Source organism: Sebastes umbrosus, chromosome 12, assembly GCF_015220745.1.
Source record: "Sebastes umbrosus isolate fSebUmb1 chromosome 12, fSebUmb1.pri, whole genome shotgun sequence".
Lineage (NCBI taxonomy): Eukaryota > Metazoa > Chordata > Actinopteri > Perciformes > Sebastidae > Sebastes > Sebastes umbrosus.
The window spans coordinates 6,254,263-6,277,523 of record NC_051280.1 but is presented as its reverse complement, the minus strand read 5'-3'; the positions used below and the strand labels follow the sequence as shown (position 1 = coordinate 6,277,523).

The following is a 23,261-nucleotide window of genomic DNA, read 5'->3' as shown; positions in this document are numbered from 1 at the left end:
TCCTGCGACTAATAACATACACATGTGTACTTTGTGAGTGTCTAACTTACCCACCTTTCATCACATTTCACCATGACCACATTCTCACTGCCCATCCCCAGCACAGCTGCAGATTTCTTTACTGAATAGTGGCTCTGAATGGGTGAAAATACAGTCTTTTATCTTCATTCGTCTCAACTCAAAGACGTTTCATTCAGCTGAAAACAGTGGCTTCATTGTTTGGTTCTAAGAGGAAGTTCCCGGGTGCACATGTCAAGTGTGAGAGCCGTGGTTACATCTCCAGAGATTGAGCTGTGTGTGTTTATAAAAATGATGCAATGCGGCTTTTTGTTTGGAGGTAATGGCTCGGTGTGCTACGAGCTCTCTGAAGGCCTAACTCAATGACATGTTCTTTGTAACCTCTTTCCTGAAACCATTCATACAGAGTGATTCAGTGATGAGTCCTAAAACCCAGAAATGAGTTAGTATTTTAGCACTTCCGGTTCCTTCGCTTGGATGTCAGTTTTGGAAGTTTTTTTAATGTGGTTTTAGTTAAATGGCTGTAATAAGCTCTGTGGTTAAAACAAGCTGAAGAGATTTTAACGTTCACTCTCATTCAGCCTATCAGAGGCATTTATACTGGTATCGGAACTACTCTACAAAATTCAGTACTCAGAGTCAAACTTAAAATAAATCTGGATTAATATTTCAATGCTCAAACTCAACAGAAGATCAGTGGGGTGGGAGGTTGCATTTGATCTCAGCTTTTCAATCCACATTCTCCATAATAGTCAGCGTGTGAGATGTGATTACATGTTCTGAAGTGAAGAGGGCCAGCTGAGGAAGAACTCCCATCCCTCTGGTCTTCACCTCTGGGTAGAAGTGATATCTGGCCACCAGGATGCTGTACAGGTTGGATATTGTGCCTCCTTCAGAAAACAGAATGAACAGTTTATGGACAGGTAGTTTGTGCTGTGCCTCTGTTCATTTGTTTGTTGTTGTGTCTCCTATGAACTGTATGTTGTAATCATTTCTTTTTGAGTTGCACATATTCTAAAGCATGCAATGGAATTCAATGACATACCTCTACAGCTGTACCAACAGCGCAGTTCATATACTCACAATAATGGTTAATCTATAGTTAATGTATAAAAATTAAACTGTTTAAATTGAGCTTTCACTGGAGTTTTGAGGCAAAATAAAGGTGACATAATAACCCAACCTTTTGATGCTCTGCGTCACCTTTAACAGTTCATCCATACACCCATTTCTGCCGCAACCTTTCTTGTTTGTGTTACCTGGAGAGAAGATTCCGTCTCCCTCATCATCAGACCATCCCACAATGCTTTGCATCTTCCTCAAGAGAAACTCCTCCATGAGGATGAAGACAGGAGACACTTCGTATGTAAACCTGGTAAAGAAATGTATTGTATAACTGTACTATATTGTAAAGACAGAAAACTCACATTTTAACTGGCTTCTTGCAAAAATCTCATGTTTAGCTTTCTGAACTGCAGAGATGTTGAGTTGTATTAGAAAATGCACTTCTCTCAAAATGTTCAGCAGTCGAGGGTTACCCTGCGTAGTCAACACCAGAGTATTGCAAATATGTTTTAAGATCATCCCTAAGTGTAGGATAAGGTAGTGTAAAGAGTTACAAAATTACAAATCCTTGAACAAAATCCTCAATTTGAATAAAGTGATTCAGTTTATTAAATGAGTTCTTTCTTCTTCTTTTTTTTGCTTTTCTCTCATCTTTACTGTTTTGTGAAATGGATAATTTTACTTCTTATTGCCACAAACAGGTATTTAAATGAAACCATGTGAAAGGCTTAAATGGGAAATCTCTCTTTAGTGAAACAAAATTTGTAAGTCAGTTTTCCATCCAAATGAAGTGCAAATTTTTAACCGAATTTCGAAGAAAATTTGCAAAAGAAAATGCAAAAAGAATGCTTGTTTCCATCCACTACCATTATGTAATTATTAGGAGATGGTTCCTTGAGACGAGAAGTAGGTGGCTCCAATTGTCCAGTTGGAAAACCATTATACCACTGCAGAAGGAGAGGGCGCAATAAGTAATTCAAAGAGTGCCAGGCGAACCTCGAACGGTGAAAAACAATAGATAACTAGATGTATTAATGTGAGGAAGATTACATCAGATCTGTGTGAAGACTGTTTTTGGTCTCTTCAGCGGAGCAGAAGCTTCATGTACGTCATCATTTATTCGCTACATCTGTTGCCATTGTCGTTTGTCACATTTTGCTTTTATTGATGCAACTTTTCCATCTCAGCAAAGTGTAAAAATGTTTTTGCAATATTTAAAAAAAAATCGAATTTTCTGCGTTTCCACTCAGGTTTTTTTATGCGCAAATTGAAAATGCGCATAAACGCACCAATAGACTCGTAGACATGTGAAACGTAACAAGCGGTCCCAACTAGACTCAGCTTTTCGTAAGGGGTCACAAGCCAAAACAGCATCTTTGACAATGCATTGTATTTCATAAGCTTGTGTTTTCTCATGTGAAATCTTGATCTGAAAAGAAACCACGCTGTCAAATACCTGTCCCTCTGAAATGTAGTGGAGTAGTAAAGTAAATATCAAATGGAAATACTCCAAAGCAAAGAACCTCAAAACTGTACTTAAGTACTTCAGTAATGACTTTCCACCACTTACATGTTAGTGTTGGCTGTAGAGGTTAACCACTCGCCTGCTACACCGATCACATCCAGACCTGAAGACAGCTGGTTGAAGAAACGGGGATGGCCTGGAATAACAAAAATCAGAGGTCATAGGTCAAGGTCAAGCAAGAACTAGTTAAGAGAGATAGAGGGAGTGTACGAGTGGTTGTTCCTTCCTGGTTTAAAGTCCCAGATCTCACTCATTTCACACAGATGCAGAAGTTTGATGTTTGGATTCCTTTTTGTCCTGACTAAATCCCATTTATTTGAGTTACACACCGTGACAGGATTTCTCGTAGTGCTGCCATATTAAAATGTGCCAACATGACAGTCAGAAAACTTTCTACGAGTTATTTTCTTTGGCTTTACATGGAAGTGATGACATGAAACTGCCATAAATATTGCAGTTTAAAAGTTTTGTTAAAAGTTTTGTATCAAATTGTTGGTTGAATGTGTTTGTTTGTGTGTGCATCATGCTGTTGTTTCTGTTGTCATGTCCAGGCTGCAATCTCCGGTTCTGAAGCCAATGCGGAAGTGCCTTAAACCTGCATTCTCTCTAATAGCCAGCAGGGGGCGACTCCTCTGGTTGCAAAAATAAGTCAGATTGTATGGAAGTCTATGAGAACTACTTCTCACTTCATTTATTACCTCAGTAAACATTGTAAACATGAGTTTATGGTCTCAATCGCTAGTTTCAAGTCTTTTTCAATACAGCATGACGGGTGTACCTTGTGATTGACAGGTCACTACCACGGCGTTAACCTTTCTGGGAGTTGTCCGTGTTGTCATCTTACAACTTTAACCCTTTCACAGTGTGTTTTCAGTTCATCAAAGTTAATTGTAACATTTAGGTCGCCTAAATATGTCTTATTCAGCGTTCTGTTGTACTTAGCTCCACGCTCTCGTGTCACTTCTGGTTGCAAAAAAACAAGATGGCAACGGCCAAAATGCCGAACTTGATGCTTCAAAACCGTATAGTTCACAAACCAACGACGTGACGTCATGGTGACTACGTCCACTTCTTATATAGCCTACAGTCTATGGTCATGTCTTATGTCTATGTAAAGCACTTAAATGCGATGCAAATTAAATGCATATCCATTCTTAGCACCCCTCTCTCGATGATGAAAGCAATAATTATTATAATAAAAATAATTATAAAACTGTGAATAATAACCAACACACACACACACCTGTACTGACACCATACTTGAGTGTGTCTCTGCAGTCCACTAGTATCTGCTCCAGAGTTTCCGGTTGGTCCGGCAGGTCCAAACTGAATCCCTCCAGTCCCTCTTTCAGCTGGTGAGGATGGTGGAAGTCCAGGACCTAAAACACATGGAGCAGTATTTTTCCTTTATGTAATTTCCTTCTGGCAGCAGGAAACAGTGTGGTTTTATCACATGATGATCCGACATACTCATCATCGAGGAGAGTGTTGAGATACTGTACAGGATTTAAACACAGTAGTCCTACATTACATTGTTTATTTCGTTGATAAGAACTGTTGAGTACCTTGGAGCTCCTCTGACTTGACTTGCTGATGTAACTCAACAGGATGTTAACCAGCTCCTGCAGAAACCCTCTGGTCATTTCCTCACCACCTGAAGCTGGGAGCAGGTCTGTGCACACACACACACACACACACACACACACACACACACACACACATACATATATCTGTTGAATGACAGTTGCCTCACCTGGGAGAAATGGCACTTTGCATAACCGTAACCATAGTTGCATTCTTTTTAATAGACAGCAGAAAAGAAGAAGAAGAAGAAGTCTGGTTGTATAGAAGTCTATGAGAAAATGAGCCTACTTCTCACTTGATTTATTACCCCAGTAAACATTGTAAACATGAGTTTATGGTCTCAATCGCTAGTTTCAAGTCTTCTTCAATACAGCATGATGTTCATTTAGTAAATTATGGTTCCATTTAGAGTCAAATAGACCATAAAGCAGGGGATGTTTTAGGGCGTGGCTACCTTGTGATTGACAGGTCGCTAACACGGCGTTGTCCGGTCTGGTAGTTGTCCGTGTTTTCATCTTACAACTTTAACCCTTTCACAGTGTGTTTTCAGTTCATCAAAGTTAATTTCAACATTTAGGTCTCCTAAAAATGTCTTATTCAGCGTTCGGTTCTACTTAGTTCCACCCTCTTGTGTCACTTCTGGTTGCAAAAAAACAAGATGGCGACAGCCAAAATGCCAAACTTGATGCTTCAAAACCATATAGTCCACAAACCAATAGGTAACGTCACGGTGACTCCGCCACTTCTTATATAGCCTACAGTCTATCGTCATGTCTTATCTCTATGTAAAGCAGTTTAATATAATGCACTCTCATTCACACTTTAGCTGGCTCGGCCAGCGCTGCAAAAATTGCTGCAGTATACCTTTAAGACAGTTTCACATTTTGTTCTATGAGATACTTAGATTATCAGCAGAAATACAAATCTAAAACAATCCAAAGATTTATTAACAGTAGGTTTTTGAAGTGCTACAGTAATAACAACAATAATAATAATAATTAAAGCTGCGAGCAGCGATGAACGGGCCCTCGTCCCTGCGGGCACGTCTGGGGAACGCGCACGTCGGGGCACGTACATGTCTTCAGGCTAAGACTCTTATAAAACATGTCAAATTTGGGGAAGATTGGACAATGTGTAGTCAATTTACAACAACTTTTTTTTAAAATTTGGTCAGGACCATCTTAAGACCTTGAGGATGAAAAGTTATCAAAATGGTGAGTGTTCACTTAACGACCTGACCGTGGCGTGGCGGCCATTTTGAGCCATTCGCCATGAAACAGTAGGCTGTTGTAACTTGACTTTACCTAGTCCCATCTGCCCCAGATTTCTCAGGTATGATGGTGGTACAGTCTTGAGGACATGTACATGAGAAAATATACTCATAGCCCCGCCCCAAGATGTTAGCCACGCCCCCTTTCATAACTCATGAACCGTTTGTCGTAGAGTCTTGTGGGAGGTGTCATATCACTCAGCAGACAGTGCCTGTTTCATTTGTGAAGGTTATGCCCGCCCCCTACACATTAGCCCCGCCCCCTTTCATAATTCATGATCTGTTTGTCGTAGACTCTTATGGGAGGTGTCATATCACTCAGCAGAGAGTGCCTGTTAAGTTGGGTAAGGTTATCCCCGACCCCTACACATAAGCCCCGCCCCCTTTCATAACTCATGAACCGTTTGTCGTAGAGTTTTGTGGCAGGCGTCGTGGCACTCGTCAGAGTTTCGATTTCGCCACGACAGCAAGTATCCCGACATGCGCATTCCCCAGACGTGCCCGCGGGGGCGAGGGCCCGTTCATCGCTGCTTGCAGCTTTAATTATTAATTATATTGAATAATATGATTTAATTTATATGAAATCATCCTCTGGCCACCAATCTTTGAAACAAAGAGAAAATGATAGCACATTAATGTAGTCTCATAGATAAGTCTCATTAAATATACTGAACTATCAATTTGGAACATTGATTAATAATTAAATTAATAGCTATAACAAAAATAGATAGTAAAGGTTGAAGGATATTAGAGTTCTTGACATAGCAGCGGTTGGCATTATTCACTCTTGTACAATATTAAACAGACCAGCATGTATAATCCACAAACATTTATTTACAAGATAATAAAGGGTTGAAACCCAATATTAATCTAACTAAATAACTAAACTAAACAAACCAAACACAGTGTGTGAGCATGTGTGTGTGAGACTGAGAGAGACAGGGACAAAGACAAGATGGCTACCTGTCTTGCATGGCCTACAGACAATATGGCGAACACTGTAAAACTACAAAAATGGCCAGATCAAAGATGGCCGCCAACATGTTACCACATGACCTCTTTGTTCTTTGGAGCACATGTGCTCAGGAAGGACAAAGGGAGGGGGCTGATGTGGGGGTTGAGATTATCTGAATGTGTATGTTTATGTTTAAAACTAATTAGGGCCCGAGCACGAAAGTGCCAGGACCCCAACGGTGTCCTGGCACGAAGTGCGAGGAAACCTATTGTTTTTCTAAGGATTATTATTATTAGGGCCCGAGCACGAAAGTGCCAGGACCCAACGGTGTCCTGGCACGAAGTGCGAGGAAACCTATTGTTTTTCTAAGTATTATTATTATTAGGGCCCGAGCACGAAAGTGCCAGGACCCAACGGTGTCCTGGCACGAAGTGCGAGGAAACCTATTGTTTTTCTAAGTATTATTATTAGGGCCCGAGCACGAAAGTGCCAGGACCCCAACGGTGTCCTGGCACGAAGTGCGAGGAAACCTATTGTTTTTCTAAGTATTATTATTATTATTATTATTATTATTATTAGGGCCCGAGCACGAAAGTGCCAGGACCCAACGGTGTCCTGGCACGAAGTGCGAGGAAACCTATTGTTTTTCTAAGTATTATTATTATTATTATTATTAGGGCCCGAGCACGAAAGTGCCAGGACCCCAACGGTGTCCTGGCACGAAGTGCGAGGAAACCTATTGTTTTTCTAAGTATTATTATTATTATTATTATTATTATTATTATTATTATTCTTTTTCCGCAGGGAGATCGCGTTTTTGGGACCTTTCCCATACCCAAAAACTCACCATAAGTGGAATATGCGTCAGACGTGGCGCGAAATTCAATGTTCTGTAGTGACCCGGCTCGGGTGTCTCCAGGGGGCGAGATAGCGCCCCCTAATGTAGGCAGTTTTTCAGAGAAAGTTTCATCGATCTTCACGAAATTCAAGTATGTCATTACTCACATCCTCATACCTGGATTAAATATTTTTTGAGATTTTTTCGGCCAACAGGAAGTCAGCCATGTTGGACTTCCTGCGTGATTTTAAAATTTACGAACACATGTTTTAGGACTTTAGGATGCCCAAAAAATTATGAAACTTTACACGCACATCCAAACTCATAATTACTTCATTTTAGTAGTGAAATTTTGCTTGGGCGTGGCATGTTAGCCCTCTAGCGCCCCCTTATGTCTTTTAGATATGGAACATACCTTGAGGTACTCGGAATCGCATGAATCTTGGCAATATGATGGACACCTGTGAACTTTATGTAAATGTACAGCCATTAGGTTCAGTGTGTTTAGCGGGCTCTCTAGCGCCCCCTAACGCGTGGAAGGCCATAGTTTGGTCAAAGTTGATCCGATATTCATGAAATTTGGTAGGCATATCCCACCCATTATTTCAGACATATTCCTCATCGGGTTTCATTAGCTCCGCCCACCGGGAAGTCGGCCATATTGGATTTTGTGCGTTTTCCATGTATTTTATGCATACTTTTACGAACTCCTCCTAGAGCGTTTATCGGATCCGCGTCAAATTTGGGTGGTATAATCCACCCACTACTGTGATGCTAAATTGCGAAGGGATTTTTGATCGCTCGCACGGTGATGTCATACGTCATGTGCGAAGACGCCATTTTGTCACTTTTTAGGTATGGAACTTTGCGATACTCCTCCTAGAGGATTCAAGCGATCCATCTCAAAGTTGGGCAGCAGAATCTCAACACCTTCACGATGCTAAATTGCGAAGCTTTTGTGTTTTCGTGAAACGGCGTTCTTGTGGCAGCGCGGCGCATTTTGATGTTTCGCCATGACACAGGAGGCTGTTGTAACTTGACTTTACATAGTCCGATCTGCCCCAAATTTCACAAGCTGGATAATAGTCCAGGCCTGAAGACATATATATGCAATTATGAGTGAAAGTCATAGCGCCCCCTACAGGAAACAGGAAATTGTTGTAAATTGACTATACATTGTCCAATCTTCCCCAAATTTGACATGTTTTATAAGAGACCCATCCTGAAGACATATACATGGTATTATGCGTGATAGTCATAGCGCCCCCTACTGGCAACAGGAAGTTGTAGTAAATTGACCATGTATTGTTCAATCTTCCCCAAATTTGACGTTTTAAAAGAATCTTGGCCTGAAGACATGTACGTGGTATTATGAGTGAAAGTCATAGCGCCACCTACTGACAACAGGAAATGGTTGTATACTGCCAGCCACCCTCATAGAAGTGCTTTAAAGGACGCCCCACATGTTCTCACAGTTCATTTCCAGCGCCACATGCTCCAAGCAGAAAATTCACTCTAACTGTTGCGTGCAGTTTCCGACTTTCACGGGAATGCACGACAGCGGGTACCCCGACGTGCGCGTTCCCCAGACGTGCCCGCGGGGGCGAGGGCCCGTTCATCGCTGCTTGCAGCTTTAATTATTATTATTATTATTATTCTTTTTCTGCCGGGAGATCGCGTTTTTGGGACCTTTCCCATCCCCAAAAACTCACCATAAGTGGAATATGCGTCAGAAGTGGCGCGAAATTCAATGTTCTGTAGTGACCCGGCTCGGGTGTCTCCAGGGGGCGAGATAGCGCCCCCTAATGTAGGCAGTTTTTCAGAGAAAGTTTCTTCGATCTTCACGAAATTCAAGTATGTCATAACTCACACCCTCATACCTGGATTAAATATTTTGTAGATTTTTTCGGCCAACAGGAAGTCAGCCATGTTGGACTTCCTGCGTGATTTTAAAATATACGAACACATGTTTGAAGACTTTAGGATGCACAAAAAATTATGAAACTTTACACGCACATCCAAACTCGTAATTACTTTATTTTAGTGGTGAAATTTTGCTTGGGCGTGGCATGTTGGCTCTCTAGCGCCCCCTTATGTCTTTTAGATATGGAACATACCTTGAGGTACTCGGAAACGCATGAAACTTGGCAATATGATGGACACCTCTGAACTTTATGTAAATATACAGCCATTAGGTTCAGTGGGTTTAGCCGGCTCTCTAGCGCCCCCTAACGCGTGGAAGACCGTAGTTTGGTCAAAGTTGATCCAATATTCATGAAATTTGGTAGGCATATCCCCCTCATTATTTCGGACATATTCTTCCTCGGGTTTCATTAGCTCCGCCCACCCGGAAGTCGGCCATATTGGAATATGTGCGTTTTTCATGTATTTTATGCATACTTTTACGAACTCCTCCTAGAGCGTTTATTGGATCCGCGTCAAATTTGGGTGGTATAATCCACCCACTACTGTGATGCTAAATTGCGAAGGGATTTTTGATCGCTCGCACGGTGATGTCATACGTCATGTGCGAAGACGCCATTTTGTCACTTTTTAGGTATGGAACTTTGCGATACTCCTCCTAGAGGATTCAAGCGATCCATCTCAAAGTTGGGCAGCAGAATCTCAACACCTTCACGATGCTAAATTGCGAAGCTTTTGTGTTTTCGTGAAACGGCGTTCTTGTGGCGGCGCGGCGAATTCTGATGTTTCGCCATGACACAGGAGGCTGTTGTAACTTGACTTTACCTAGTCCCATCTGCCCCAAACTTCACAAGCTGGATAATTGTCCAGGCCTGAAGACATATATGTAACATTATGAGTGAAAGTCATAGCGCCCCCTACAGGAAACAGCAAGTTGTTTTAAATTGACTATACATTGTCCAATCATCCCCAAATTTGACATGATTGATAAGAGACCCATCCTGAAGACATATACATGGTATTATGCGTGATAGTCATAGCGCCCCCTACTGGCAACAGGAAGTTGTAGTAAATTGACTATGTATTGTCCAATCTTCCCCAAATTTGACATGATTTAAAAGAGTCTTGGCCTGAAGACATGTACGTGCCCCGACGTGCGCGTTCCCCAAACGTGCCCGCGGGGGCGAGGGCCCGTTCATCGCTGCTTGCAGCTTTAATTATTATTAGGGCCCGAGCACGAAAGTGCCAGGACCCCAACGGTGTCCTGGCACGAAGTGCGAGGAAACCTATTGTTTTTCTACAGATTATTATTAGGGCCCGAGCACGAAAGTGCCAGGACCCCAACGGTGTCCTGGCACGAAAGTGCAAGGAAACCTATTGTTTTTCTAAGGATTATTATTTTTCCGCGCGGAGATTGCCTTTTTGGGACCTTAGCCATCCCCAAAAACTCACCAAAAGTGGAATATGCGTCAGAACTGGTGGGAAATTCAATGTTCTGGATTGATTGGGCTAGGGTGTCACCAGGGGGCGAGATAGCGCCCCCTAATTTAGGCAGTTTTTCAGAGAAAGTTTCTTCGATCTTCACGAAATTCATGTATGTCATAACTCACGCCCTCATACCTGGATTAAATATTTTTGAGATTTTTTCGGCCAACAGGAAGTCAGCCATGTTGGACTTCCTGCGTTTTTTTTAAATTTACGAACACGTTTGAGGACTTTAGGATGCACAAAAAATTGTGAAACTTTACACACACATCCAAACTAGTATTTACTTTATTTTAGTTGTGAAATTTTGCTTGGGCGTGGCATGTTGGCTCTCTAGCGCCCCCTTATGTATTTTATCCTTTGAACATGCCTTTGACGCCCTTGGGATACTCGAAAACTCATGAAAGTTGTCAAAAAGATGAACACCTGTGAACTTTACGTGAACGTACAGTTTTTGGGTTCAGCGTGTTTAGTGGGCTCTATAGCGCCCCCTAATGCGTGGAAGGCCGTAGTTTGGTCAAAGTTTATCCTATATTCATAAAATTTGGTAGGTACATCCTGCTCATTATTGCTAACATATTCGTCATCGGGTTTCATTAGCTCCGCCCACCCGGAAGTCGGCCATATCGGAATATGTGCGTTTTTCATGTATTTTATGCATACTTTTATGAACTCCTCCTAGAGAGTTTATCAGATCTGCGTCAAATTTGAGTGGTATAACCCTCAAACTACTGTGATGCTAAATTGCGAAGGAATTTTTGATCACTCGAACTGTGATATCATACGTGATGTGCGAAGACGCCATTTTGTCACTTTTTAGGTATGGAACTTTGCGATACTCCTCCTAGAGGATACAAGCGATCCATCTCAAAGTTGGGTAGCAGAATCTCAACACCTTCATGATACTAAATTGCGAAGCTTTTGTGTTTTCGTGAAACGGCGTTCTTGTGGCGGCGCGGCGAATTTTGATGTTTCGCCATGACACAGGATGCTGTTGTAACTTGACTTTACATAGTCCGATCTGCCCCAAATTTCACAAGCTGGATAAGAGTCCAGGCCTGAAGACATATATATGCCATTAGTTGTGAAAGTCATAGCGCCCCCTAAAGGAAACAGGACGTTGTTGTAAATTGACTATACATTGTCCAATCTTCCCCAAATTTGACATGTTTTAAAAGAGTCTTGGCCTGAAGACATGTACGTGCCTGGACCCCCATGGCCCACCCCTAACGCCGACACTGCTGACCAGACGAAGGTCTCCCATGAATCAATGCTGATTCTAGTGTTGGCTTTTCCTGCCTCAGCCTCCCGCCCGCGGCCGGAGGGAACAGGGGATCTCAGAGTTTTGGTCGGAGACGATAACCTTTCTCTCTGTGGAGCCCCGTCACTTCACAAGACACGGAAAACCTCTGTTGGTCTGGAGGAGCTGCAGCAGTTATTTCTGCACAAACGTCCACTGTACATTCACTAAATATTGTCAGAGCTAAACTAACTCTTCTGCAGTGTGTAGTGTGCGCGCATGCATGTGAGAGTGGAGCGAAAGAGTGAGAACAAGCGCGGTGTGTGAGTGAGGGCAGGCAAAGCAGGCAGAGGAGCAAAGGAGCAGAGACTCCGGTCCTGGAGACCAAAGCTACGGTCTCTGACCGCAGCCAACACTGTTTAACAGACGGGCTTCACTATATAGAACTTTGTGGTTTTGGTGCTTCCATGTAGTTTCTGTTGGAGTCTTGTCTGAACAGCGTAGCCACACGTGAGCGCGCATGAGACACCGACCCGCAATGATTTACACGTGTAAGAAGTTACAAACAGTCCCTTTAACTTTTATTAATGATACTATTAAAGTCAGAGAGAGACGGAGAGTCTGTCTGTCAGCAACAAACACGTTTTACATTATTTATCGTCATTTCCATTCAGTCACATGTGAGGCTGATAATTCCTGAACGTCGGGTTTGATATGAGTTATATCATTTACATTTTCCCTGAAACATTCAGCCTAATAATTTGGTCTCCAGGACCATAGTCTCTGCTGTACTCTGCTCCTCTGAACTGCCTGCCTTCACTCAGCTGTATATTGTACTTATTATTCACATATACTTATAGGCAGGGTCTGAAATTAGCAACCGCCACCCGCCAAATGCAGGTAAATTGTTGGCGGGTAAAATTGGCAGGCCATCCGCCATTTTGGCAGACAGTAAAAAATGTTAGGGGAGGGAATAGAGAACAGACTCCTTATTGTCTGATTCCTTGGTATCTCAAGCCTCCGTGACTACTGATTCCTCTGTATTGATGCCCTTCCACAGTAACGCGTGCACAATGACGCATAAGCACATTGTATCATGTTGCTGTTTGTTTTGGACCGGAGACACTGCCTGAGGGACGCACCCTGTTTTTTTCCTTGATAATGCAACACTGTGAACAACAAACCTGTTGGCCAGGAGGAGAGTTAGTAATGTTACCTGTTAGCAGCCGGTGGGCAGCACAGTCCTGCTTGGTTAAATAACAGATCTACTAATGTTAATGGAGGTGCCATTAGGCACATTAGGCATTAGGCAGTTGTTATTATTATGTGGCGTTCAAACTCAAGCTCAGGAAAAATGACTATTGGTAAATTACGTTATCGTCTTGTTCAAATGTAACCTCGTAAAATTATGTTTTTGGCGAGAAACTTGAATAAATCCAGTTATTTGAAGGAGATGTTTTCACAGCAATATAAAATAGATAATAGAGAGGGAATTACAGTATGACCTGTTTAACATCCTAACACTAGCTCTCAACAGCTTGCCAAGATTTTTCTAATCAAAGCAAATATTTAAATAATTATAATCATTTGAATTGTGTGTTTTTATGCAAACAACCCCTATAGATGACAATAACAAAGTACAGTACAGTACTGTATACAGTACCCTCCCTGCCCTGAAAAATAGGGCTCCCCGGAAGCCACGGTGTAATTCGAATATTGTAATTTACCATGCATATAATGTTTTTTGTGTAAAATACATTGAACATTGAATGACATCAGATCTAAGATGTTATTATACCCCCGTAAGTAGTTGGGGATATATAGCGTTCCACGTGCCCTTCCGTCCGTCCGCCCGTTCACCTGTCACATTTTCGTGTCCGGAGCAAAACTATTTAATTTAGGAACTTCAAATTTGGTATGATGGTTGACAGTGTGGTCTAGTTGTGCCTTTTGGGGGTTAGAAGTCCACGGTGCCCAAACCTTTTTTGAGTTTTTCCAAAATGGCAAAACCTTTGGTGTTACTTTAGTAGGGATCAAGCAGTGAGCGGGGTTATCTGAGCCATGCTCACTTTTGCCTTGTTCCTTCATTTGGTGCAGAGATTTCAAAAGTGGCAGATAACATTTCTGAGTGGCAGACAAAAAAAAAGGTACTTGTTTGCCACAGTGGCAGGCAATGAAAAAAGTTCATTTCAGAACCTGCTCATAGGTCATGGCTGCTGGAGTCGGACTACTTGATGTCTTTTGCACAAATAATTGCACAGTTCACTGTACACAGAAGTACACAGAAGCTATAATCTAAAATATTAACGTGACGCTTAAGAGGAAACAACGTCTCATTTCTCTTAAAACATGTGACTTCCTGTAAATTTAGTGAAGGCTGTTTCAAACTGCAAACCGTAGCTTTTAGTCACCGCCCTGCTGCTGCTGCCACCTGATCTCATCTACAGTTTGATTGTAATCTGAGTTCACATCAGTGAAAAATGTGTCTGAACGGGTCTGACAGCTTGGATCAACTTGACTGAGATTTATTTTTAACTGTTAAGACTCAAGAGTACGACAGAGTATTAGGGCCACAATGAGGAAACAAATAAATCTTAGATTTTTAGAATAAAGTCATACGTTTACGAGAAAAAAGTCGTAATATTACGAGAAAAAAGTCATAAGTTTAGGTTAAAAAGTCATAATATGAGAAAAAAAGTTGTAATATTATGAGATTAAAGTTAAAAGATTAGAGATATTTAGGTAGCTGGTTTTGCCACACCTGATGTGTTTAGTTTATGCTTCACATAGACAAGGTCTTGCATGCAAACTAACCATCTTTTCTAACCCACTGCATTATCTGACACACATTAAGATCAAATACATAAACTTGAATTAGTTTTAAATATAAACATACACATTCTCAACCCCCACATCACACCCCCCTTTGTCCTTTCTGAGCACATTTGCTCCAAAAAAACAAAGAGGCAAGGAAATAACGTCTAACTTGTGCGTGCAGTGTCCGATGGTCACTGAAATGTACGGGTGTGTCGACCGGCGTCTCGCCATTACCCCTGACGCGCGGGAAGGTGCGAGGGCCCGTTCATCGCTGCTTGCAGCTTTAATTAGGGCCCGAGCACGAAAGTGCCAGGACCCCAACGGTGTCCTGGCACGAAGTGCGAGGAAACCTATTGTTTTTCTACAGATTATTATTATTATTATTATTATTATTATTATTTTTCCGCTGGGAGATTGCGTTTTTGGGACCTTTCCCATCGCCAAAAACTCACCATAAGTGGAATATGCGTCAGAAGTGGCGCGAAATTCAAAGTTCTGTAGTGACCCGGCTCGGGTGTCTCCAGGGGGCGAGATAGCGCCCCCTAATGTAGGCAGTTTTTCAGAGAAGTTTCTTCGATCTTCACGAAATTCAAGTATGTCATTGCTCACATCCTCATACCTGGATTAAATATTTTTAAGATTTTTTCAGCCAACAGGAAGTCAGCCATGTTGGACTTCCTGCGTTTTTTTTAAATTTACGAACGCATATTTGAAGACTTTAGGATGCACAAAAAATTATGAAACTTTACACGCACATCCAAACTAGTAATTACTTTATTTTAGTTGTGAAATTTTGCTTGGGCGTGGCATGTTAGCTCTCTAGCGCCCCCTTATGTCTTTTAGATATGGAACATACCTTTAGGTACTCGGAATCGCATGAAACTTGGCAATATGATGGACACCTGTGAACTTTATGTAAATATACAGCCATTAGGTTCAGTGGGTTTAGCCGGCTCTATAGCGCCCCCTAACGCGTGGAAGGCCGTAGTTTGGTCAAAGTTGATCCGATATTCATGAAATTTGGTATACATATCCCACTCATTATTTGAAACATATTCCTCTTTGGGTTTTATTAGCTCAGCCCAACCTGAAGTCGGCCATATTGAATTTTGTGTTTTTCATGTCATTTTTGTATTTTATGCATACTTTTACGAACTCCTCCTAGAGACTTCATCGGATTCGCTTGAAATTTGGGTTGTATAACCCTGGATCTACTGTGATTCTAAATTGCGAAGGAAATTTTGATCGCTCGAACGATGATGTCGTACGTGAATTTTGATTGTTCGCCATGACACAAAAGGCTGTTGTTACTTGACTTTACCTAGTCCCATCTGCCCCAAACTTCACAAGCTAGATAATAGTCGAGGCCTGAAGACATATGTGTGACATTAAAAGTGAAAATCATAGCGCCCCCTACAGGAAACAGGAAATTGTTGTAAATTGATTGTACATTGTCCAATCTTCCCCAAATTTGGTATGCATATCCCACTCATTATTTGAAACATATTCCTAATTGGGTTTCACTAGCTCCGCCCTTCAGGAAGTCGGCCATATTGAATTTTGTTGTTTTTCATGTCATTTATGTATTTTATGCATACTTTTACGAACTCCTCCTAGAGACTTCATCAGATTTGTGTGAAATTTGGGTGGTATAACCCTGAATCTACTGTGATGCTAAATTGCGAAGGAAATTTTGATCGCTCGAACGATGATGTCGTACGTGAATTTTGATTGTTCGCCTTGACACAGGAGGCTGTTGTTACTTGACTTTACCTTGTCCCATCTGCCCCAAACTACTCAAGCTGGATAAGAGACCAGGCCTGAAGACATATATGTGACATTAAAAGTGAAATTCATAGCGCCCCCTACAGGACACAGGAAATTGTTGTAAATTGATTATGCATTGTCCATTCTTCACTAAATTTGGTATGCGTATCCCACTCATTATTTGAAACATATTCCTAATTGGGTTTTATTAGCTCCGCCCTTCAGGAAGTCGGCCATATTGAATTTTGTGCGTTTTTCATGTATTTTATGCATACTTTTACGAACTCCTCCTAGAGCGTTTATCGGATCCGCGTCAAATTTGGGTGGTATAATCCACCCACTACTGTGATGCTAAATTGCGAAGGGATTTTTGATCGCTCGCACGGTGATGTCATACGTCATGTGCGAAGACGCCATTTTGTCACTTTTTAGGTATGGAACTTTGCGATACTCCTCCTAGAGGATTCAAGCGATCCATCTCAAAGTTGGGCAGCAGAATCTCAACACCTTCACGATGCTAAATTGCGAAGCTTTTGTGTTTTCGTGAAACGGCGTTCTTGTGGCGGCGCGGCGAATTCTGATGTTTCGCCATGACACAGGAGGCTGTTGTAACTTGACTTTACATAGTCCGATCTGCCCCAAATTTCACAAGTTGGATAATAGTCCAGGCCTGAAGACATATATATGCAATTATGAGTGAAAGTCATAGCGCCCCCTACAGGAAACAGGAAGTTGTTGTAAATTGACTATACATTGTCCAATCTTCCCCAAATTTGACATGTTTTATAAGAGTCCAGGCCTGAAGACATATACGTGGTATTATGAGTGAAAGTCATAGCGCCACCTACTGACAACAGGAAATGGTTGTATACTGCCAGCCACCCTCATAGAAGTGCTGTAAAGGACGCCCCACATATTCTCACAGTTCATTTCCAGCGCCAGATGCTCCAAGCAGAAAATTCACTCTAACTGTTGCGTGCAGTTTCCGATTTTCACGGGAATGCACGACAGCGGGTATCCCGACGTGCGCGTTCCCCAGACGTGCCCGCGGGGGCGAGGGCCCGTTCATCGCTGCTTGCAGCTTTAATTAGGGCCCGAGCACGAAAGTGCCAGGACCCCAACGGTGTCCTGGCACGAAGTGCAAGGAAACCTATTGTTTTTCTAAGGATTATTATTATTCTTTTTCTGCTGGAATATCGCGTTTTTGAGGCCTTTCCCATCCCCAAAAACTCACCAAAAGTGGACTATGCGTCAGAACTGGTGGGAAATTCAAAGTTCTGTAGTGACCCGGCTCGGGTGTCTCCAGGGGGCGAGATAGCGCCCCCTAATGTAGGCAGTTTTTCAGAAAAAGTTTCTTCGATCTTCACGAAATTCAAGTATGTCATTGCTCACATCCTCATAACCGGATTAAATATTTTTGAGATTTCTTCAGCCAACAGGAAGTCAGCCATGTTGGACTTCCTGCGTTTTTTTAAAATGTACGAACGCATATTTGAAGACTGAAGGATTTCCAAAAAATTATGAAACTTTACACGCACATCCAAACTAGTAATTACTTTATTTAAGTGGTAAAATTTTGCATGGGCGTGGCACGTTGGCTCTCTAGCGCCCCCTTATGTCTTGTTTCTTGTGAACATACCTTTAGGTACTCGGATACGCATGAAACTTGGCAATATGATGGACACCTGTGAACTTTATGTAAATATACAGCCATTAGGTTCAGTGTGTTTAGCGGGCTCTCTAGCGCCCCCTAACGCGTGGAAGGCCGTAGTTTGGTCAAAGTTGATCCGATATTCATGAAATTTGGTAGGCATATCCCACCCATTATTTCAGACATATTCCTCATCGGGTTTCATTAGCTCCGCCCACCGGGAAGTCGGCCATATTGAATTTTGTGCGTTTTTCATGTATTTTATGCATACTTTTACGAACTCCTCCTAGAGCGTTTATCGGATCCGCGTCAAATTTGGGTGGTATAATCCACCCACTACTGTGATGCTAAATTGCGAAGGGATTTTTGATCGCTCGCACGGTGATGTCATACGTCATGTGCGAAGACGCCATTTTGTCTCTTTTTAGGTATGGAACTTTGCGATACTCCTCCTAGCGGATTCAAGCGATCCATCTCAAAGTTGGGCAGCAGAATCTCAACACCTTTACGATGCTAAATTGCGAAGCTTTTGTGTTTTCGTGAAACGGCGTTCTTGTGGCGGCGCGGCGAATTCTGATGTTTCGCCATGACACAGGAGGCTGTTGTAACTTGACTTTACATAGTCCGATCTGCCCCAAATTTCACAAGTTGGATAATAGTCCAGGCCTGAAGACATATATGTGCCATTATGAGTGAAAGTCATAGCGCCCCCTACAGGAAACATGAAATTGTTGTAAATTGTCTATACATTGTCCAATCTTCCCCAAACATGACATGTTTTATAAGGGTCCCAGCCTGAAGACATATACGTGGTATTATGCGTGATAGTCATAGCGCCCTCTACAGGAAAGAGGAAGTTGTTGTAAATTGACTATACATTGTCCAATATTCCCCAAATTTGACATGTTTTATAAGAGTCTCGGCCTGAAGACATATACGTGGTATTATGAGTGAAAGTCATAGCGCCACCTACTGACAACAGGAAATGGTCGTATACTGCCAGCCAACCTCATAGAAGTGCTTTAAAGGACGCCCCACATGTTCTCACAGTTCATTTCCATCGCCACATGCTCCAAGTAGAAAATTCACTCTAACTGTTGCGTGCAGTTTCCGACTTTCACGGGAATGAACGACAGCGGGTACCCCGACATGCGCGTTCCCCAGACGTGCCCGCGGGGGCGAGGGCCCGTTCATCGCTGCTTGCAGCTTTAATTATTATTAGGGCCCGAGCACGAAAGTGCCAGGACCCAACGGTGTCCTGGCACGAAGTGCGAGGAAACCTATTGTTTTTCTAAGTATTATTATTATTATTATTATTATTATTATTCTTCTTTTTCTGCCGGGAGATCGCGTTTTTGGGACCTTTCCCATCCCCAAAAACTCACCATAAGTGGAATATGCGTCAGAAGTGGCGCGAAATTCAATGTTCTGTAGTGACCCGGCTCGGGTGTCTCCAGGGAGCGAGATAGCGCCCCCTAATGTAGGCAGTTTTTCAGAGAAAGTTTCTTCGATCTTCACGAAATTCAAGTATGTCATTGCTCACATCCTCATACCTGGATTAAATATTTTTCAGATTTTTTCGGCCAACAGGAAGTCAGCCATGTTGGACTTCCTGCGTTTTTTTTAAATGTACGAACGCATATTTGAAGACTTTAGGATGCACAAAAAATTATGAAACTTTACACGCACATCCAAACTAGTAATTACTTTATTTTAGTGGTGAAATTTTGCATGGGCGTGGCATGTTGGCTCTCTAGCGCCCCCTTATGTCTTTTAGATATGGAACATACCTTTAGGTACTCGGAAACGCATGAAACTTGGCAATATGATGGACACCTGTGAACTCTATGTAAATATACAGCCATTAGGTTCAGTGGGTTTAGCCGGCTCTCTAGCGCCCCCTAACGCGTGGAAGGCCGTAGTTTGGTCAAAGTTGATCCGATATTCATGAAATTTGGTAGGCATATCCCCCTCATTATTTCGGACATATTCTTCATCGGGTTTCATTAGCTCCGCCCACCCGGAAGTCGGCCATATTGGAATATGTGCGTTTTTCATGTATTTTATGCATACTTTTACGAACTCCTCCTAGAGCGTTTATCGGATCCGCGTCAAATTTGGGTGGTATAATCCACCCATTACTGTGATGCTAAATTGCGAAGGAATTTTTGATCGCTCGCACGGTGATGTCATACGTTATGTGCGAAGACGCCATTTTGTCACTTTTTAGGTATGGAACTTTGCGATACTCCTCCTAGAGGATTCAAGCGATCCATCTCAAAGTTGGGCAGTAGAATCTCAACACCTTCACGATGCTAAATTGCGAAGCTTTTGTGTTTTCGTGAAACGGCGTTCTTGTGGCGGCGCGGCGAATTCTGATGTTTCGCCATGACACAGGAGGCTGTTGTAACTCGACTTTACATAGTCCGATCTGCCCCAAATTTCACAAGCTGGATAATAGTCCAGGCCTGAAGACATATATGTGCCATTATGAGTGAAAGTCATAGCGCCCCCTACAGGAAACAGGAAATTGTTGTAAATTGACTATACATTGTCCAATCTTCCCCAAATTTGACATGTTTTATAAGAGTCCAGGCCTGAAGACATATACATGGTATTATGAGTGAAAGTCATAGCGCCCCCTACAGGAAACAGGAAATTGTTGTAAACTGACTATACATTGTCCAATCTTCCCCAAATTTGACATGTTTTATAAGAGTCCAGGCCTGAAGACATATATGTGCCATTATGAGTTAAAGTCATATTGCCCCCTACAGGAAACAGGAAATTGTTATAAATTGACTGTACGTTGTTCAATCTTCACCAAATTTGACATGTTTTATAAGAGTCCAGGCCTGAAGACATATACGTGTTAATATGAGTGAAAGTCATAGCGCCACCTACTGACAACAGGAAATGGTTGTATACTGCCAGCCACCCTCATATAAGTGCTTTAAAGGACGCCCCACATGTCCTCAACAGTTCATTTCCAGCGCCACATGCTCCAAGCAGAAAATTCACTCTAACTGTTGCGTGCTGTTTCCGACTTTCACGGGAATGCACGACAGCGTGTTACCCGACGTGCGCGTTCCCCACACGTGCCCGCGGGGGCGAGGGCCCGTTCATCGCTGCTTGCAGCTTTAATTAGGGCCCGAGCACGAAAGTGCCAGGACCCCAACGGTGTCCTGGCACGAAGTGCGAGGAAACCTATTGTTTTTCTACAGATTATTATTATTATTATTATTATTATTATTATTTTTTCCGCTGGGAGATTGCGTTTTTGGGACCTTTCCCATCGCCAAAAACTCACCATAAGTGGAATATGCGTCAGAAGTGGCGCGAAATTCAAAGTTCTGTAGTGACCCGGCTCGGGTGTCTCCAGGGGGCGAGATAGCGCCCCCTAATGTAGGCAGTTTTTCAGAGAAGTTTCTTCGATCTTCACGAAATTCAAGTATGTCATTGCTCACATCCTCATACCTGGATTAAATATTTTTAAGATTTTTTCAGCCAACAGGAAGTCAGCCATGTTGGACTTCCTGCGTTTTTTTTAAATTTACGAACGCATATTTGAAGACTTTAGGATGCACAAAAAATTATGAAACTTTACACGCACATCCAAACTAGTAATTACTTTATTTTAGTTGTGAAATTTTGCTTGGGCGTGGCATGTTAGCTCTCTAGCGCCCCCTTATGTCTTTTAGATATGGAACATACCTTTAGGTACTCGGAATCGCATGAAACTTGGCAATATGATGGACACCTGTGAACTTTATGTAAATATACAGCCATTAGGTTCAGTGGGTTTAGCCGGCTCTATAGCGCCCCCTAACGCGTGGAAGGCCGTAGTTTGGTCAAAGTTGATCCGATATTCATGAAATTTGGTATACATATCCCACTCATTATTTGAAACATATTCCTCTTTGGGTTTTATTAGCTCAGCCCAACCTGAAGTCGGCCATATTGAATTTTGTGTTTTTCATGTCATTTTTGTATTTTATGCATACTTTTACGAACTCCTCCTAGAGACTTCATCGGATTCGCTTGAAATTTGGGTTGTATAACCCTGGATCTACTGTGATTCTAAATTGCGAAGGAAATTTTGATCGCTCGAACGATGATGTCGTACGTGAATTTTGATTGTTCGCCATGACACAAAAGGCTGTTGTTACTTGACTTTACCTAGTCCCATCTGCCCCAAACTTCACAAGCTAGATAATAGTCGAGGCCTGAAGACATATGTGTGACATTAAAAGTGAAAATCATAGCGCCCCCTACAGGAAACAGGAAATTGTTGTAAATTGATTGTACATTGTCCAATCTTCCCCAAATTTGGTATGCATATCCCACTCATTATTTGAAACATATTCCTAATTGGGTTTCACTAGCTCCGCCCTTCAGGAAGTCGGCCATATTGAATTTTGTCGTTTTTCATGTCATTTATGTATTTTATGCATACTTTTACGAACTCCTCCTAGAGACTTCATCAGATTTGTGTGAAATTTGGGTGGTATAACCCTGAATCTACTGTGATGCTAAATTGCGAAGGAAATTTTGATCGCTCGAACGATGATGTCGTACGTGAATTTTGATTGTTCGCCTTGACACAGGAGGCTGTTGTTACTTGACTTTACCTTGTCCCATCTGCCCCAAACTACTCAAGCTGGATAAGAGACCAGGCCTGAAGACATATATGTGACATTAAAAGTGAAATTCATAGCGCCCCCTACAGGACACAGGAAATTGTTGTAAATTGATTATGCATTGTCCATTCTTCACTAAATTTGGTATGCGTATCCACTCATTATTTGAAACATATTCCTAATTGGGTTTTATTAGCTCCGCCCTTCAGGAAGTCGGCCATATTGAATTTTGTGCGTTTTTCATGTATTTTATGCATACTTTTACGAACTCCTCCTAGAGCGTTTATCGGATCCGCGTCAAATTTGGGTGGTATAATCCACCCACTACTGTGATGCTAAATTGCGAAGGGATTTTTGATCGCTCGCACGGTGATGTCATACGTCATGTGCGAAGACGCCATTTTGTCACTTTTTAGGTATGGAACTTTGCGATACTCCTCCTAGAGGATTCAAGCGATCCATCTCAAAGTTGGGCAGCAGAAT

The 23,261-nt window shown here is 42.2% G+C and overlaps 1 protein-coding gene across 1 annotated transcript in view; it reads right to left on the bottom strand.

Annotated features, from left to right (window-relative positions):
* gad3 (glutamate decarboxylase 3) overlaps nt 1-23,261 on the bottom strand; it is a 53,714-nt gene that overhangs the window by 11,977 nt on the left and 18,476 nt on the right. Inside the window, exons 3-8 of the mRNA XM_037788437.1 lie at nt 4,174-4,280; nt 3,852-3,987; nt 2,654-2,744; nt 1,278-1,390; nt 793-908; nt 55-134 (exon numbers count right to left, since the gene is read on the bottom strand). Coding sequence (XP_037644365.1) covers nt 55-134; nt 793-908; nt 1,278-1,390; nt 2,654-2,744; nt 3,852-3,987; nt 4,174-4,280 — 643 coding nt within the window. The remainder of the gene's footprint in view (nt 1-54; nt 135-792; nt 909-1,277; nt 1,391-2,653; nt 2,745-3,851; nt 3,988-4,173; nt 4,281-23,261) is intronic.